At 63.7% G+C, this 16,862-nt stretch overlaps 2 protein-coding genes across 2 annotated transcripts; both read left to right on the forward strand.

Moving 5' to 3' along the window:
- The first annotated feature begins 67 nt into the window (after positions 1-67).
- LOC108498041 (B-cadherin-like) lies at positions 68-6,314 on the forward strand. Its single transcript, XM_017816307.1, has 15 exons — positions 68-240; positions 2,050-2,246; positions 2,322-2,432; positions 2,562-2,717; positions 2,794-2,938; positions 3,049-3,224; positions 3,309-3,437; positions 3,518-3,703; positions 3,793-4,037; positions 4,122-4,264; positions 4,730-4,954; positions 5,060-5,278; positions 5,379-5,509; positions 5,634-5,777; positions 5,866-6,314. The coding sequence occupies exons 1-15, from the start codon at positions 99-101 to the stop codon at positions 6,076-6,078; spliced, it is 2,562 nt and encodes an 853-aa protein (XP_017671796.1). The 5' UTR covers positions 68-98; the 3' UTR covers positions 6,079-6,314.
- A 1,119-nt stretch (positions 6,315-7,433) lies between these two features.
- LOC108498014 (cadherin-1-like) lies at positions 7,434-16,424 on the forward strand. Its single transcript, XM_017816251.1, has 16 exons — positions 7,434-7,496; positions 7,611-7,725; positions 11,221-11,453; positions 11,554-11,685; positions 11,769-11,924; positions 11,997-12,141; positions 12,257-12,429; positions 12,865-12,993; positions 13,102-13,287; positions 13,367-13,611; positions 13,718-13,860; positions 13,965-14,189; positions 14,726-14,947; positions 15,034-15,164; positions 15,259-15,402; positions 15,504-16,424. The coding sequence occupies exons 1-16, from the start codon at positions 7,434-7,436 to the stop codon at positions 15,714-15,716; spliced, it is 2,655 nt and encodes an 884-aa protein (XP_017671740.1). The 3' UTR covers positions 15,717-16,424.
- The last annotated feature ends 438 nt before the right edge of the window (positions 16,425-16,862 follow it).

A 16,862-nucleotide genomic window follows, 5' to 3' on the forward strand; every position in this document is an offset into this window, starting at 1 on the left:
CGGTACCTGCGCGGCCACCGCCTCACCTGGGCGGGACGGGGCGGGACGCGGCGGGCGGCGGCCGGAGCGGCGGCGGCGGCAGAAGCAGCGGACGGGCCATGCGGGGGCCGCGCTCCGGGCTCTGCCCGCTCTCCATCTTCATCCTTTTCCTCCTCCCCCCGCTCTTGCCGGCAGCCGCCCCCTCCCCGGCCCCGCCGTGCGCCCCCCCGGGGCTGCGCCGCGAGCTGTTCCCCACACCAGGTAACTCACACCGTCGGGGCGCGGCGGCACCGGGACCCCCGGGGCTACCCGAGGACGGGCTGGAGCCCCGATCGGGGCCGGGATCAGGGCTACGGGCACTGTGGGGGCGGCAGGGCCCCCCTTGCTGCCGGGATCGGGTCCACTTTGCCCCCGGCCGTGGGGCCGCTGCTTTTCGCGGGGACCTCGCACTGCCCCGGCTGTGGGATTGGTGGGAGAACCCGGTGTGGGACTGGCGGGGGTCCCTGGGTGTGGGACTCCGCCATGGGGCCGGCTGGGCTCCTGCGCTCTAGGGCTGTGGCCCCCCTGGCCGTGGGGCTCACTATAGGGCAATGCCCCCCTCCTCGGTCTGTGGGACTTGGCCATGGGGCTGGCAGTGCCCTGTGGGACTGGTGATGCCTGTCTGGCCCCACGGGGCTGGTGGCGGCGATGCCGGTGCCTCTGGCCCAGCCGTGGGGCACCCGCCGGCAGCAGGGCTGGGTCTCTGCAGGGTGGGTGCCCAGCGCCGCGCTGGCCATCGGGATGGCCTCGGGGCCACCCTTCTCCGGCCATGGCGTGCGGGGTCCAGCTGGCCCGAGGCCGGGCAGGGGCCCGAGCTGGCATGGGGACTCAGGGCTGGGTAGGGGCCGAAGCTGGGCAGAGTCTCGCTGCCAACTCTTGGCCCGGTGCTGGCGCTTGGCCTGGGCCTGTTGCCCTCTTCGCTTGGAGGCTCCTGGGGGATTGGGGCTGCCGGGGAACGCAGCCGGAGCCAGCGCTCGGCTAATGGCCGGGGGGGCACTAAAAGCTCTCCGTGGCGGTAAGTGCCAGGGAGAGGCCTCGACCTCCGCTACCACATCCCGCTTCTCATCTCACTTCCATCGACTGAGCCTGCCAGGAATGGAGCTGGGCACTGCCAGGCCTCCGCCGCGGGCAGGGTCCGGGGTCTGGCCATGCCACTGCGACCCCCCTCCGTGGGCAGCACATGGCCCCGGCACCGACCGTATGGCTCCGCCTCGGCACCCAGCGGGCACGGTGCCATGTGGGCTCTGCAAGGAGGGACCCCGGGGGCACGGTGGGGTTACCCCCTGTGCCGCCCGGCCCTTCGGTGGGGAGAAGTGACGTGTGGCACAGATGGAGACTGAGGGCTCCCCGGGGCTGGGGGCTTCCCCGGGCTCCTTGTTCCCCAGACCTGTTTCCCAGGGTGAGTGAGATCCCTCCAGCGTCCATCGCGGCTGGGAGGGGCCCCGGCGCTGCCCTCGGGGCTCGGCCGCTGCGCCCCCCGGCTCGCTGCCTGCCCGGTGTGGGGCAGCCTTGGAGCACAGCTCTCCCTGCCTCATTCCATGCTTCCCGCAGCCCCCTCAGTCCCGCTCCCCGGCCCCCCCGGGCCGCTCGGCCGCCCAGAGCTGGCTCAGCTCCGCTAATCCCCTAATCCTGGCCCCGGGGGGGTGCGGAGTCAGGGCCATTTCCAGCACGGGGGATGCAGCGTGGGAGGGGGGGGAGGGAGATTCAGAGCCCAATGTCCTGGCCACGGGGGGTTGGGAGCCCCTAGGGGGGTGACACAGCACCGGGAGGGGGCTGGGGCAGGGCTCTGCCCGCCCAGGAATTTCCCATCTGTGAAACAAAGCCGAAACTTCCACCGAAACTTCCACTGCACTCCCGTACGGCTCCCGGTGTCCCTTACCCCGTTTCCACTGTCCCCTGCCCCCTCCCACTGTCCCTGCCCCATTCTGCCTCGGGACTCTGGGGGATTGCGGGTCCTGGAGCTGGTGGTTGCTGCCTGGGCATGCTGGGGGACAGGTCCCCTCCCAGCCTCCTCACCCTCCACCCTCGCAGGGAGCTCCAGAGGCTGCACGGGGCCGTGCGGGACCGAGGAGTGCGATGTTGGGGTGCAGAAGGACACGGGCCCCATGCAACTGCCGAGGGTGGGCAGAGCACTCGCCATACCCCTCCCAGATGCTGATTCCTCCTGGGATGCCGCCGGCCAGCCGGATCCTGTTCCAGTTCCCATGCAGAGCAGGCGCTCCCCCCAGGTAATCCTGCCCTGTTGTGTTCCCCATCCCCTGCCCCCCTAGCCAGCTGTGTCCTCACTCATCCCGATCCCACAGGAGCTCCCCAGGACTCACGCCGCTCTCAGGAGGCAGAAGAGAGACTGGGTGATCCCCCCCATCAAGGTTCCTGAAAACGAGAGGGGCCCCTTCCCCAAAAAACTGGTTCAGGTAAGAGGGGGTTGATCTGAGCTGGAGGTCTGGGCACAGAGGTGGGTGCTGGGATATCCATCCCTGCTACATTGGGGCAGGGTGTGATGTGGTGGGGGGTACTGACCCCCTCCCCATGTGTCCTCCCAGATCAAATCCAACCGGGACAGAGACACCAAGATCTTCTACAGCATCACAGGGCAGGGAGCGGATGCCCCCCCCGAGGGCATCTTCACCATTGAGAAGGAGTCAGGCTGGATGAAGGTGACGCAGCCGCTGGACCGTGAGCACATCGACAAGTACCACGTAGGTCCCTGCTGGGGTGCACTGGGGGGTGTCAGAGTACCATGCCAGATCCCCTACTCACCCCCCTGCCCCACAGCTCTTCTCCCACGCCGTGTCTGAGAACGGGAAGCCAGTGGAGGAGCCGATGGAGATCATTGTGACCGTGACGGACCAGAATGACAACAAGCCCCAGTTCACGCAGGAGGTGTTCAGGGGCTCTGTGCTGGAGGGAGCTCTGCCAGGTAGGACCCTGAGCCTTGGGGGAGCTCTGCATCCTGCCAGCCACATCCCTCAGGGACAGCCCTGGGACCGTCCCCCCACACCTCGCTCATCGAGACATCCCTGTCCCCAGGCACCTCTGTGATGCAGGTGACAGCCACAGATGCGGATGATGCAGTGGAAACCTACAATGGTGTCATTGCCTACTCCATCCTGAGCCAGGAGCCACGGGAGCCCCATCCCCAAATGTTCACTGTCAACCGGGGCACCGGCACCCTCAGTGTCATCGCCAGCGGCCTCGACCGGGAGGTGTGTTCTGTGGCACTGCAGGGTGGGGGTCCCAGCCCCAGGCAGGGGACTGACAGGGTGTCTGTCTGTCTCCATCCCCGGCAGCGTGTGCGGGAGTACACACTGACAGTGCAGGCGGCTGACCTGGATGGCGAGGGACTGACCACCACGGCGCTGGCCGTCATTGAGATCGCCGACATCAATGACAATGTCCCTGAGTTCGACCCCAAAACGGTAACGTGGGCCCCCCCACCGGGTGGGACCCTCCCCCCTGCCCTCCAGGCCATGGTGCTGACAATGGCCCTGACCCGCAGTACGAGGCAGCCGTGCCAGAGAACGTGGCCGGGCGGGAGGTGGCCCGGCTGGCTGTCACCGACCTGGATGAGCCTGGCACGCCGGCGTGGAGAGCCATCTACTCCATCCTGCGCGGCAACGACGGCGGTGCCTTTGCCATTGCCACTGACCCTGTCACCAATGAGGGCATCCTCCGCACAGCCAAGGTCTGTGTCACCACTGTGTCACCCCATTGCTACCCACAGTGGGGTCCTGCCTACCCCCCTCTCACTGTCCCTGTCCCCCCCTCTCCCAGGGTCTGGACTACGAGGCAAAGCAGCAGTTCGTGCTCCACGTGACAGTGGCCAACGAGGTCCCCTTCGTCGTGAAGCTGCCGGTGGCCACTGCCACGGTCACGGTCACTGTGGAGGACGTCAATGAGGCACCAGTGTTCGTGCCGCCGGTGCAGCTGGCCACGGTGTCAGAGGATGTGCCGCCAGGGCAGACCCTCACCTCCTGCACAGCCCAGGACCCCGACAAGGCACAGGGGCAGAGGATCAAGTAAGTGGGGACAGGGTCCGAGTCGAGGTATGGGGGATCTCCGCTGCTCCCTGCCACGGCACCAGCTCCCCTGTGCCCTCCCAGGTATCTGGTGGGACATGACCCAGCGGGGTGGCTGGCCGTGCACCCCGACAACGGCCTGGTGACAGCACGGGACCACCTGGACCGCGAGTCCCCCTTCACGAAGAACAGCACTTACATGGCTTTGCTGCTGGCCGTGGATGATGGTGAGGGACATGAAAGGGCCCTTGTTCCCTCTCCCACGTGAGGGGCATGTGCTGCCATTGCTGGGAAACACATCCCAGCCTCCAACATGGAGCAATGCTGCCTGGCCCCACCCCTGCCCGGGGCATCTGTGGCCCCATGAGGATCTTGGGTTTGGGACTTTCCCCTTCAGCATCGCTTTCCACTGTCCCTACCCTTGCCTGGAGTATCCCTGTCCCCGTGAGAATCTTGGTTTTGGGGCTCCCCTCTGTCCCCACCCCTGCTTGGGTTATCCACATTCTTGAGAGAATCCTGATTTTGGGGGTCCTCCCTCCAGCATCACTCTCTTCTGTCCCCACCCCTGCTTGAGGCATCCCCATCCCTGTGAGAATCCTGATTTGGGGTCTGACTGACCCCGGCTCAGTCACCCATGTCCCCATGAGGGTCCTGGTTTTGGGGTCCCCCCTGCAGCATCATCCCCCCTCCAGGCTCACCACCAGCCACGGGCACAGGGACACTGCTCCTCACCCTGCTCGATGTGAATGACAACGGCCCCGAGGCCGAGCCACGGGACATCACTGTGTGCCAGCGCAGCCCCGAGCCCCAGGTCCTCACTGTCACCGACAGGGACCTGCCCCCCAACACCGGCCCCTTCCGTGCTGAGCTCACCCACGGCTCGGGGGACAGCTGGGCTGTGGAGGTGGGTGACACAGGTAACGTGAGGGCTCCAAAGGTAACGTAGGGGGTCCTTGACAGAGGCAGCTGTGCCACATTTGTGCGCCCAGTGAGTCCCCCACAAGCCCCCCTGTCTCCCACAGGTGACACAGTGACTCTGCGGCTGGTGGCAGCACTGGAGCCAGACACCTACAGCGTGTACCTGCGGCTGCTGGACCGGCCGGGCAGGGCCCAGGTGACCGTGGTCACCGCGCGGGTCTGTGCCTGTGAGGGGCCAGCGCAGGGCTGTCCCCAGAGACCCCAGCCCGTCACCGCCCTGCCCTTCGTCCTCGCAGCCCTGGGCGCGCTGCTGGCCCTGCTGCGTGAGTGGGAGTCCCGGGAGTCCTGGGGCTGTGGGGATGTCCCCAGCATTGGGCACAGTGGGCGAAACTCGTCCCTGCTGACACCTCTGCTCCCCCCCAGTCATCCTGCTGCTGCTGCTGCTCTTCGTGAGGAGGAGGAAGGTGACAAAGGAGCCTCTGCTGCTGCCTGAGGATGACACGCGGGACAACATCTTCTACTACGGGGAGGAGGGTGGTGGCGAGGAGGACCAGGTTGGTATGGGGAGTTTGAGGGGCCTGGTGGCGAGGAGGACGAGGTGGGTATGGGGAGTTTGGGGGGCCTGGTGATAGTGAGGGCAGCCTGACCCTGACCCTGTGTGTGTGTGTGTGTCTCCAGGACTACGACTTGCGGCAGCTGCACCGGGGGTTGGACGCCCGTCCCGAGGTGATCCGCAATGACGTGGCCCCCACCCTCCTACCAGCCCCACAGTACCGCCCCCGACCCGCTGACCCTGATGACATCGGCACTTTCATTGAGGAGGTGAGTCTGGAGTTTGGGCCCAGCGAGGTGATACCCACATCTACACCAGCTCAGGGGTGAAAAGCTCTGACTCCTCTGCCCCTCCTAGAACCTGAAGGCAGCCGACACAGACCCCACAGCTCCCCCCTACGACTCGCTGCTGGTGTTCGACTATGAGGGCAGTGGCTCGGAGGCCACCTCGCTCAGCTCCCTCAACTCTTCCAACTCAGACGAAGACCAGGATTATGACTACCTCAACGACTGGGGCGGCCGCTTCCGCAAGCTGGCTGAGCTCTATGGTGGCGGGGAGGAGGAAGATTAGGGACCCCTGCCTTGCTGCCCCCTGCCTTATCGCTGCTTGTGCCTTGGGGATTCCCCCCCCGCCATGCCCTCCCCCCCAGCGCAGCCCCCTCACCTCCTTGCCTGTGTTTTTGTGGTTATTATCTATTTTTTAAGGTATGGAATGACAGCGTGCGATGCTGCAGATGAGGGGATGGCAGCTGGGTCAGTTTTAATAAAGGATTTGGTTTTTTAGACACTCCCAAGTTCTGTGTTACTTTGTGCCCTGGGGGTCAGCGCTGACCCCAGCCCCTCAGTGACCCCCCTAGCCCTGTCCCCCCTTGCCCACCCCAGTGTGGGTCCCACAGCACAGCAGCAGTATCACCTATGCAGGGGCACTGCCCGTTGCCCCCCAGGGTGTCTTTGTCTCTATGGGGTGCTCGTGGGCAGGGGCAGGATGCTGACCCCCCACCCTGTGCTCCAGGGCATTGCTGGTGCCAAATCCCTCCCGCCCTGGCAATCCCCCCTGTGCTAAGGCAGCTGGAGGCCAGCAACCCCCCAGGTTGTCACCCTAGGGTGCCCAAGGGTGCGGGCAGGGGTGGGCATGGCAGCCCCCAGCCCCAGCAGGACCCTCAGCCCTGCGGTTCTCCCACTGGCTCCAGGCTCAGCCACTGGGAGCCATGGGTGGGGGCAGCTGGTGGCATGAGGCATCCCTGAAGCCGTGCTGTGAGGTCAGCCCTGGCCATGCTGTGTCTGGGGCCAGAGAGGTGAAGGAGAGGACAGGGGGCTGCAGCACCCCAAAGGGCCCTTGCTGCATCGGGGATTCCCTGGGTACAATGTTTGCTCACCTGTAGAGCTGGGACCTGTGGGGCCATAGTGTGGGGACACCCTGGGGTGCTCCTGACTCCTGTCATCCACCGACAGCCCCTGCTCCCACAGTCCTGGATGGGCACCCACAGAGAGCCTGGGCTGGGTGCTGAGAGTATTGGGGTTGTGGGGGGTCCGGGGGTACCCAGGTCATGCAGAGCATCAGGGGTACTGGGGATACTGGGGGCTGGTGGGGTACTGCGGGTACCAGGGGCTGAAGCGGTATGAGGAGTACCACGGTACTGGTGAGTGGTAGTACCGTGAAGGGTGTTGGGGGTAGCGGGATCCCGGGGGCGCGAGGGTCCAGGGTCCCAGGACAGGAGTACCGGGTTCCCGCGTACAGGCGGGACGGTACCGCCTCCCATCGGGGCGGGACGGGGCGGTTCCCGGGGGGGACCAGGACCTGCGGGGCGGGATCGGGATCGGTTGGGACCCGACGCACCTGCGGCTCTGCAGCAGCAGCTCCTGATCCCTCCGGCACCCACCGGCACGGCACCGGCACTGGCACCGGCACCGGCACCGGCACCAGCCATGGGGCGGCGGGCGGGCTGCCCAGCCCCGCTCTGCCTCCTCCTCCTCCTCCTCCTGCTCCAGGTGAGCCACGGGATGGGGCGGCAGGACCCTGCCCGGGACTCCGCCAAGACCCTCCCCGGGGTAGTGGGACCCCGCCTGGACCCCTGCCCGATGTTAACGTCTCACTCCGGGCAGAGCGGGCACCGGCTGTGCCAGCGAGCAACGCCATGCCAGCCTGGCTTCACCGCCGAGACCTTCGCCCTGACCGTGCCGCGGGACAGCGTGGCAGCAGGACGGGCCCTGGGACGAGGTAAGGACATGGGGATGTGTGGCTGTGAGGGACAGGGAGGCTGTGGGAATGTGGACAGGACCGTGGGGACGGGGATGGGACCGCGGGGACGGGGACGGGACCGCAGGGACAGGGTGGGTGTGTTGGACAGGAGTGGGCAATGGGGGACACGAAGCTGTGGCTCTGTGCCTGAGTGATTCTTGAGTGAGCATGGGGACATGCTCTGTCCAGTTCCATGGGGACAATGCTGTGGCAGTAGGGATGGTGCCATGGGTGCAGTTCCATGAAGGTGGGGATGGTGCCATGGTGGTGGGGACGGTGCCATGGTGGTGGGGACAGGCTTGCTGTGGTGGCAGGTGACACTGGGGACAGAGCTGTGGTGGTGTGTCCACACACAGAGGTGGGGCTGCAATGAGGCCACCAGTGGTCCCAATATGGGCACTGGTGGTCCTGCAGGATGGGACGGCATTGTGGCACAGGGGCAGTGGGTGCCGCTCCCCGGGGTGCGCCGGCGTAGGCGGCGCTGACTCAGGCGCCGGAGACCTGTTGGGGCCGGCAGATTGGGGTGTGGGTGCACAGGCGCCCATCCTGCCCCACGCCTCACCTGGCACCCGGAGTTCACCGGGGCAAACTCCCCTTTGGCCCCCCAGTGCAGCCCCCAGGGCGGCTCTTGGCAGGGGATGGGCACTGGGACGGGCACTGGGTTAGGCTTCTCAGGTTTTGGGGACATTGGTGTCCCACTGTGCTGGCACCAAAGCCCTGCCCAGTGTGGCGGGGGCACTGGGGAGAGGTGCACCCAGAGAAGCAAGTACTGGGGGCCTGCTGCCACTTTGGGATCCCCAAAAGGAGCTCTGTGGGTACTGGGGCTGCACAGCAGTTGGGCCGTCACCATCTGCGCCAGTTCATGGCTGACGGTGGTGTGCCAGGGTGGTTGAGGTGGGCACAGAGCTGAAGGGTACTGAGCACCCAGCAGTGTGCCAGGGGGTCCCAAACACCCTTGGTTCCAGAAAGGCTTTGCCTGGGCGAGCCAGGAGCCAAACCCTGCCCCACACCCCAGGAATTGCATTTGTTGGCTTTGTGGTTGATCATTAACAGAGCCACCTGCGCAGAAACCGATGTCCATCGGGGCTGTGCCTGATACCAGGGTGACGGGGCAGCCCTGTGGCACAGAGACTTCCTGGAAATCCCATGTTCTTGCACCAGCACTCTCAGTTCTCGTTCCCGGCACAGACAGGGTGTAGGAGGAAGGAAACGGCCGTCTGCCCGTGGGGGCTGTGTGTCACCCAGTGATTCCTGGCTGTGCCACGGCGATGCCAGCCATGGGGTGGCCAAGTCTGGTGGGTGTCAGGCCATGCCGTGCTACACAGCAGCTCAAAGCCCTCAGCCAGGCTGAGGAGCCGGCCTGTAATTAGCCTGATGAGTTGAGCGCGGTGTTTTCCCTCCAACAGGTCCAGACAGGCCCCGTGCGGCGCCGGGGTGGCGAAACACCTGTGCGGGGGCTGCGGCCTCCCCGGGGCTCTGCTCCGTGGGTCTGGGGGCTCAGGTGTGGTGGGGACGTGGTGGGGGCTGGGATGGTCCCCGTCAACCCTGGGTGGGGAAACCTCGAGAGTCTGAAGTCACAGCGAAACTAGGGTGACGTCAGTCATGGGACGTGCCACCCGCAGCACTTTCACCCCAGGGTGAGCCCCCCCGCCCTGGCACTGCTGGGGTGTTGGCACCACTAGTGGTGGCATTGCAGGAGTGATGGCACCTGGCTTTGCCCATGTTCAGACCCCATGGGATGTGGGGTGGCTTTGGGGGGCTACCCTGGTCCCCTGTGTGGGATCTCAGGTCCACACCCTGTTTGGCAGCCTAGTCATGCCAGAGTCTGGTTGTCCCAGCGCCCTGTGGGGGAGCGGGGGGAAACAGATGGAAAGTGGAGGGGATCCCACTGTGGGACCCTCTGAGGTCTCCCCTTCTCCCACCCCATCTTTCCCAGAGAGGAGAGAGGCCCCCGGGCTCCCAGCCTCAGGGAAGGGAGGGCTGAGGACGGCTGGGGACGGCTCTCCTTCAGCCAAACTGGAAAAACAGGTTGTGCATGGCCAGGTGGGAAGGGAGGGAGCAGGAGAGGGGGGAGCGGGAAAGGGGGAGCAGGTACTGAGCACCCAACACTCGTTGAATCCAGTGGGGGCCGAGCACTCATTACACCCAGTGTGGGGCTGGGGGCCTCACGCTGCCCCTCGCTGCACCCACCCAACACCGTGCCAGGGCCCAGAGCCAGGCATTGTGCCTGTGCCCGTGGGTGCTGAGTGCCTCCTATTCCCCGCTACGGCAGCACCTGGCCTGTCCTGGCACGTTCCTGCCCAGCCGGCCCCACCGGCTCCCCCCACCCCCAGCCCTGGCCGGGGGTCTTGCCGTGGGGCTGAGCAGGGCTGGCATCACACCTGCAGGTTCCCATGGGCTGGGGCAGGGGCACCGTGGTGGGCAGGGGGGCAGCTATCACTCCCCCTCCATTCCACAGCCACCCCCGAATTCCTGAGCTGCACATGGGCTGATGTCACCCCCACTGGTGCCTTCCACCCTGGGCACATCCCCTTCCCGCGGCGGGTCATGCTGGGGGATGGCAGCCGCGCTGGCTGCGGGAGCCGCTGGCTCTAACAACCCTCTCCAGACAAAGGGTGTTTGTTCAGGAGCTGCGGCCGCGCGGCACCGGTTCATGTGATGCCGGCTGACCACCTCTGCCTGCTGGCCTGGCTTGTGCCACACCCAGTGTGGTGCCAAGCCAGTGACATTGGGACCTTGCCTGCCCCGGTGTATGGCAGGTGCCCCCTGTGCCTGGGGTTGGGGGTCCCAGAGGGTACCTGGGCAGGCTGGGTGCACCAAATGCCAGAGGTGCCCTGGGGGTAGCACCTTCTTGCTCGGAGGTTGATGTCCCAATCCCACAGCATGACACATCCTGGGCTGTCTCTGCTGCAGATGTGTGGTCATAGTCCCCAGCCACATGACCTTCATAGGTCACTGTATCCCACCTGCAGTGCCTGGGCTGCTGGGACACTGGGTACCAGCATAGGTGAGCAACTGTGCCCTTGGTTTTATCAGAAAAGCAGCCAGAGCAGTGGCACCCTCTGCCTCAGGCATGGTGGTGGTGACACGCCACACCCGGAGACATGCTGTGCCACAGGGTACACCTGCATGGGGGTGTGCCACATGCCATATGTGGGGATGTGCCATGTGTGGTGCCGTGCCGTACACGGTGCTGGGCACAGGGACATGCTGTGCCAAGTGCCACTTGCCCTATTGTCACTGTCTGGCTGGGATCCTATGGCACTGCTGGTCGTGCAGTGCCCAGTCCTGGACCAAAGCAAGGGCAGGGATGCACCATGTGCCATGCCCAGGACAGGATCCTGGCAGGCTGTGTGTGGAGCATCCCTGCTGCCCCCTGTGACCCCACGGTCCCCCCTGGGCCCCTGAGCTGTGGCCACGCCGTGTGTGCCCATGTCCCCGGGACACCCTGCCCACCTGCTGTCCTGTCCCCAGTGAGCTTTGCGGACTGTGGAGAGCCGCACTGGGCCGCTTTCCTCCCGGATGACTCGCGCTTCAAGGTGAGCCGGGATGGCGTTGTTTCTGCGGCCCGGCCCCTGCAGCTCCAGCGGCGGGAGATCACCTTCACCGTGCACACGTGGGACACCGCAGGCAAGAGGCACTCAGCCAAGGTGACCCTGCGCCGGCAGTGGCACCAGCACCACCGACACCACAACCAGATGCAGCAGGTAAAGCACAGACCCACTCGTTGGGGTCACGGCAGCTCCTCTCCCAGGTGCAGAGGGCTCAGCAAGGTGCTGGCACTGAGCAGAGCCATTCTCCCTGCAGGACACAGCACCTGACGTGCTGACCTTCCCGGAGCACAGACACGGCCTCCGGCGGCAGAAGAGGGACTGGGTCATTCCCCCTATCAACTGCCCCGAAAACGAGCGGGGGCCCTTCCCCAAGAAGCTGGTGCAGGTACATGGCCCTGAGGGGACAGGGTGTGGGAATGGGAGAGCACCAGAACCCTTCTCAACCCCATCTTCTCATCTCACTGCCAGATCAAATCCAACAAGGACAAGGAGACCAAGGTTTTCTACAGCATCACAGGGCAGGGAGCGGACACCATCCCTGTGGGCGTCTTCATCATTGAGCGGGAGACAGGGTGGCTGGAGGTGACGAAGCCTCTGGACCGGGAGGAGAAGGATAAGTACATAGTGAGTGAGTGGGGACCTGCAGCGGGGGGGACAGTCCTGGGGGCTGCATGCAGGCTGACTGTGTTCTTGCAGCTCTACTCCCATGCTGTGTCAGCCAATGGGCAGCCTGTGGAAGACCCCATGGAGATCATCATCACCGTCACTGACCAGAATGACAACCGACCCGTCTTTACCCAGCAAGTCTTTGTTGGCTACATCGAGGAGAACGCCAAGCCGGGTGCGTAGGGGACTCTGAGCTGGGACCACACAGAGCCCCGAGCAGGGGCAGTTTCAGGGTGTCCAGTGGGTTCTGTCCCATGAGTAAAATCTCCCCGGCTTGTCCCGATGTCCAGGCACATCCGTGATGACTGTGAGTGCCACGGATGCAGATGATGCGGTCAACGTGAACAACGGCATTATCAGCTACTCCATCCTCAGCGAGGAGCCCAAGGGCATGCAGGAGATGTTCACCATCAACCCTGAGAAGGGCATCATCAGCGTCATCGGCACAGGGCTGGACCGGGAGGTGGGTGCCCTCGCCATGTCCCAGGGGAACCTGCAGCACCTCTGCAGAGGGACATGCCAAGGGGAGACTGGGGATGTTGAAATCCTGGAGTGCGTCCAGTTCAGGGACTTGACATCCCTGGGTCACCATCCCCAGCTCTGGGGATATCTGCAGCCCTGAGCCCATCGGGGGCTGTGCTAGGGACACTGCATGGACCCCCGGCACTGCTGAGCCATGGAGTGGGTGCAGTGCCATCACAGGGACTCCCAGTCCTGCTAAGCCCCAGGAGCAGGCACATGCCAGCCCCTCGGATGGGCAGTGGGGATGTCAACTGCATCTGTGCCAACAGGGAACAGTGAAGCCAAAGAAGGGTGGAGGTGCAGGCAGGCAATACCCGGAGGAGGGGATCATCCTGGCCCCCACCCCTGCCCTAACCTGTGTGATTTTGCCCTGCAGACCACTCCCAACTACACACTGATCATCCAGGCTGCAGACCAGGAGGGCTTTGGCCTGACCAACACTGCCACTGCCATCATCAAAGTCACTGACACCAATGACAACCCTCCTGTCTTCGACCCTGACATGGTACCCCCCGGCCCCACAGCTGCTGCTCTCCCTGGGCATTGTGGCACAAGCCCCCACACAGGGTGCTAGAGGCCACAGTGGTGACCATCACTGTCCCTGCTCTTGCAGTATGAGGGGTCAGTGGATGAGAATGACCCTGGGGTGGTGGTGGCTCAGCTGCACGTGACGGACCAAGACATGCCGGGCTCCCCGGCCTGGAAGGCCGTCTACCGCATCCAGAGTGGGGACCCGATGGGTGACTTCAACATCACCACTGACCCCAAAACCAATGATGGGCTCCTGAAAACCGCCAAGGTGGGTACCAGTCTCACGCGGCCACCTCAGCACCAGCCACCTCCCTTCTGGCACCACCCAGCTCCTTTCCCTCCCCCAGGGCCTGGATTATGAGACCCAGCAGCAGTACCACCTTGTGGTGGTGGTGGAGAATGAGGTCCCCTTCTCCGTGCCCCTGAGGCCTGCCACAGCCAGTGTCCTGGTGACAGTCAGGGATGTGAACGAGCCCCCCATCTTCGTGCCCCCGGTCAAGAAAGTGGAAGTGATGGAGGATGTGCCAGTGGGCTACCAGGTCACCTCCTACACAGCCAAGGACCCTGACAAGGACCAGAGGCAGAAAATCACGTGAGTGAAGGGTGACAGTGGCAGAGGGCTGTGCTGGGGTGCATGAGGCGTTGTGCTGCATTGGGTGTGCCTTCATCTCCCCCTGCTGACCACTGGCTCCCCCCAGGTACCGCATGGGCAGCGACCCCGCGGGGTGGTTGACCATTGACCCCGAGAATGGCATTGTCACAGCGGCACAGCCACTGGACCGGGAGTCAGCGCATGCCATCAACAGCACCTACAAGGCCATCGTCCTGGCCATGGACAGCGGTGAGGGTGACGGCCGCGCCCTGGGGAGGGGGCTGCTGCACCTCTATCCCCCCGCGGCTCCTGGGGCCCCTCCCCGGGTGCCTCACTGACTCTCAGCCCCACAGGGTCACCACAGGAGACTGGCACAGGGACACTGCTCCTCCTCCTCCAGGATGTGAATGACAATGGGCCTGTGCCAGAGCCCCGGAACTTTGACATCTGCAACCGGCAGCCTGAGGAGCAGATACTGAACATCATTGACAAGGATCTGCCCCCCAACACCTTTCCTTTCAGGGCAGAGCTGGTCCACGGCTCCAGCATCAACTGGACTCTCAAGGTGACTCCACCAGGTGGGTGCCATCTGTGCTGGTGCAGGGCCCATAGTGGGCATTAGGCTGGGGAAGTGCCACGGGGCAAAGTCCTGTGCTGGTGCCAAGGTTGTCCCTAAACCAGAGCTGGGGGAGGGTCTGGAGCACCAGGAGTGGTTGAGGGAGCTGGGGGGGCTCAGCCTGGAGAAAAGGGGTTTAGGGGGAACCTTCTTGCTCTCTCCAACTACCTGACATGAGGGTGGAGCCAGGTGGAGGTCAGGCTCTGAACCTCGGGAACAAGTACCAGGAAAGAGGGAGCGGCCTCAAATTGTGCCAGGGGAGGTTTAGGTTGAATACTGGGGAAAATTCATTCATGGAAAGGGTTGTCAGGCACTGGAACAGGCTGCCCAGGGCAGTAATGGAGCCATCATCCCTGTCTCTGGGGGATCTAAAATCCATGTAGATGTGGTACTTGGGGACATTGGTTAGTGGTGGCCTTGCCAGTTCTGGGGGAACAGTTGTACTCAATAATCTTGTGGAGGCATTTTCCAACCCAAACAATTCCGTGATTCACCAAGACCTGGTGAAGCTGAACATGAGGAAGGAGCTGGAGCCAGGGGAGTACAGCGTCTTCCTGAAGCTGCTGGACGCCCAGGGCAAGGATCAGATCACGCCGGTCAAAGCACAGGTCTGCAGCTGCGAAGGGCCAGCCAAAAACTGCGAGCGCCGAGCATATGTCTCCGGGGGCATGGGTGTCCCCGCCATCCTGGGCATCCTGGGGGGCATCCTGGCGCTGCTCAGTGAGTACCATGGGAGGGGGACAGACAGGACAGGGACAGGGCTGCCCTTAACCCACTGCCCTGATACCCTCTCCCTCTGCCCACAGTCCTGCTGCTGCTGCTGCTACTTTTTGCGAGGAGGAGAAAGGTGGTGAAGGAGCCACTGCTGCCTCCCGAGGATGATATGAGGGACAATGTCTACCACTACGACGAGGAGGGTGGCGGCGAGGAGGACCAGGTGGGATGGCTGTGCCTACCAGCCCCTGCCTGCTGGGTCCCAGTGGTGGTGTCTGTGGTTGTCCCTTGAGCCTTGTCTCCTCGTGTCCCCCCAGGACTACGACCTGAGCCAACTGCACCGCGGGTTGGATGCCCGTCCTGAGGTGATCCGCAATGATGTGGCCCCCCCACTGATGGCTGCCCCCCAGTACCGGCCCCGGCCTGCCAACCCTGATGAGATCGGGAACTTCATCGATGAGGTGAGTCCTGAACGAGAGAGTCCAGGAGGTGACACCTCTATCCATCCCAGCACAATTGGGGTGCCCCCAGTGCAGGCACTGACCCCTCCACCCCCCAACAGAACCTGAAGGCGGCCGACACAGACCCCACAGCTCCCCCCTACGACTCGCTGCTGGTGTTCGACTATGAGGGCAGTGGCTCGGAGGCCACCTCGCTCAGCTCCCTCAACTCTTCCAACTCCGACGAAGACCAGGACTATGACTACCTCAACGACTGGGGCGGCCGCTTCCGCAAGCTGGCTGAGCTCTACGGCGGTGGGGAGGAGGAAGATTAGGGACTCCCAGCTGCCCCCGCCTCATTTCACCCCTCTGGACTCACTTTGGTCTCTGCCCAGGGGTGGCCAAACCCCCCTCCAACACCCGCTCAACCCAGTGCCCGCGTCCCCCTTGCTGAGGGAGGATCGGTGTCACCGGGGATGGCGGGGTTTTTGGGGAGTCTGCATGTTTCCTGGCCCCCTTGGCTCAGTTTGGGCCACTTCCCACCCTGGAGCTGAGGTGCTCCCAGCTGAGGAGGTCAGGATCAGCTCCTCCCTCACTTTTCTATGGACAAAAAGGGTTTCTCTGGCAGTCTTCAAAATACCTCGTGCTCCCAGCCCCACACAGCTGCTCTCCCACCGCGCTCCAATCATGAACCCGGCGCTGGAGCAGTGGGGTGAGGTGCTCGATCGACACAGACCAAAGATACACCCTCGCAGGGAATTGTATTTGCTGGAGTATGTACAGGCACATTTCTATTTTTCCGTATCCCAGATTATGGCTTGATTTCCTCCTGTATCATGCCAGGTGTAATTAGTGTGCAGTCAATGAAAGGTGCTTTCGGAAATCAAAGGGCTTTCCCGAAATCCTGACCCTTGTGTTTAGCTGTTGTTTGTATTTTTTTATCATGAAAAAAGGGTCTGATGTGAGCTGGGAAACCAGCCTTGGCCAAGTGTTGATTGTATTGTTTTTATATAAAATTGAAATAATAAATTCTTTTAGGAAAACCTCTCTGCGTGAGGCTCTGTTGGTGCTAAAAGGCTTTACCTCCCCCACAGTTGTAGCCATGGCCCCCTCCAAAAGGCAGGTGGGAAATTAGTCATGAAACAGTTTGGGTTGGGAGGGACCTTAAAGATCATATTCCAAATTCCCTGCCATGGGCAGGGACACCTTCCACTAGATGAGGTTGCTCCAAGCCCCGTCCAACCTGGCTGTGATGGCCACAGATGGGGCGACCACAGCTTCTCTGAGCAATCTGTGCCAGGGCCTCACCACCCTCACAGCCAAGAATTCCTTCTCAGTATCCCATCCAACCCTGCCCTCTGTCAGTGGGAAGGAATTCCCATTGTCCTGTCACTCCCCCCCTTGTCCCAAATCCCTCTCCAGCTCTCCCGGAGCCCCTTTAGGCACTGGGATCGGCCCCACCCTTTCCCCGACCTCCCCAA

The sequence above is a fragment of the Lepidothrix coronata genome, unplaced genomic scaffold (assembly GCF_001604755.1).
Source record: "Lepidothrix coronata isolate B3197 unplaced genomic scaffold, Lepidothrix_coronata-1.0 Scaffold54, whole genome shotgun sequence".
NCBI classification, from domain to species: Eukaryota; Metazoa; Chordata; class Aves; order Passeriformes; family Pipridae; genus Lepidothrix; species Lepidothrix coronata.

What these genes read in the sequence shown, in the direction of transcription:
- LOC108498014 (XM_017816251.1), top strand. Translation starts at nt 7,434, where the DNA reads ATGGGGCGGCGGGCGGGCTGCCCAGCCCCGCTCTGCCTCCTCCTCCTC. An exon ending in CGAGGAGAACGCCAAGCCGG is followed by an intron (nt 12,142 to 12,256) that starts GTGCGTAGGGGA and finishes CCCGATGTCCAG; the next exon opens with GCACATCCGTGATGACTGTG. An exon ending in TCGGGAACTTCATCGATGAG is followed by an intron (nt 15,403 to 15,503) that starts GTGAGTCCTGAA and finishes ACCCCCCAACAG; the next exon opens with AACCTGAAGGCGGCCGACAC.
- LOC108498041 (XM_017816307.1), top strand. Translation starts at nt 99, where the DNA reads ATGCGGGGGCCGCGCTCCGGGCTCTGCCCGCTCTCCATCTTCATCCTT. An exon ending in GCTGGAGGGAGCTCTGCCAG is followed by an intron (nt 2,939 to 3,048) that starts GTAGGACCCTGA and finishes CCCTGTCCCCAG; the next exon opens with GCACCTCTGTGATGCAGGTG. An exon ending in CGCGCTGCTGGCCCTGCTGC is followed by an intron (nt 5,279 to 5,378) that starts GTGAGTGGGAGT and finishes GCTCCCCCCCAG; the next exon opens with TCATCCTGCTGCTGCTGCTG.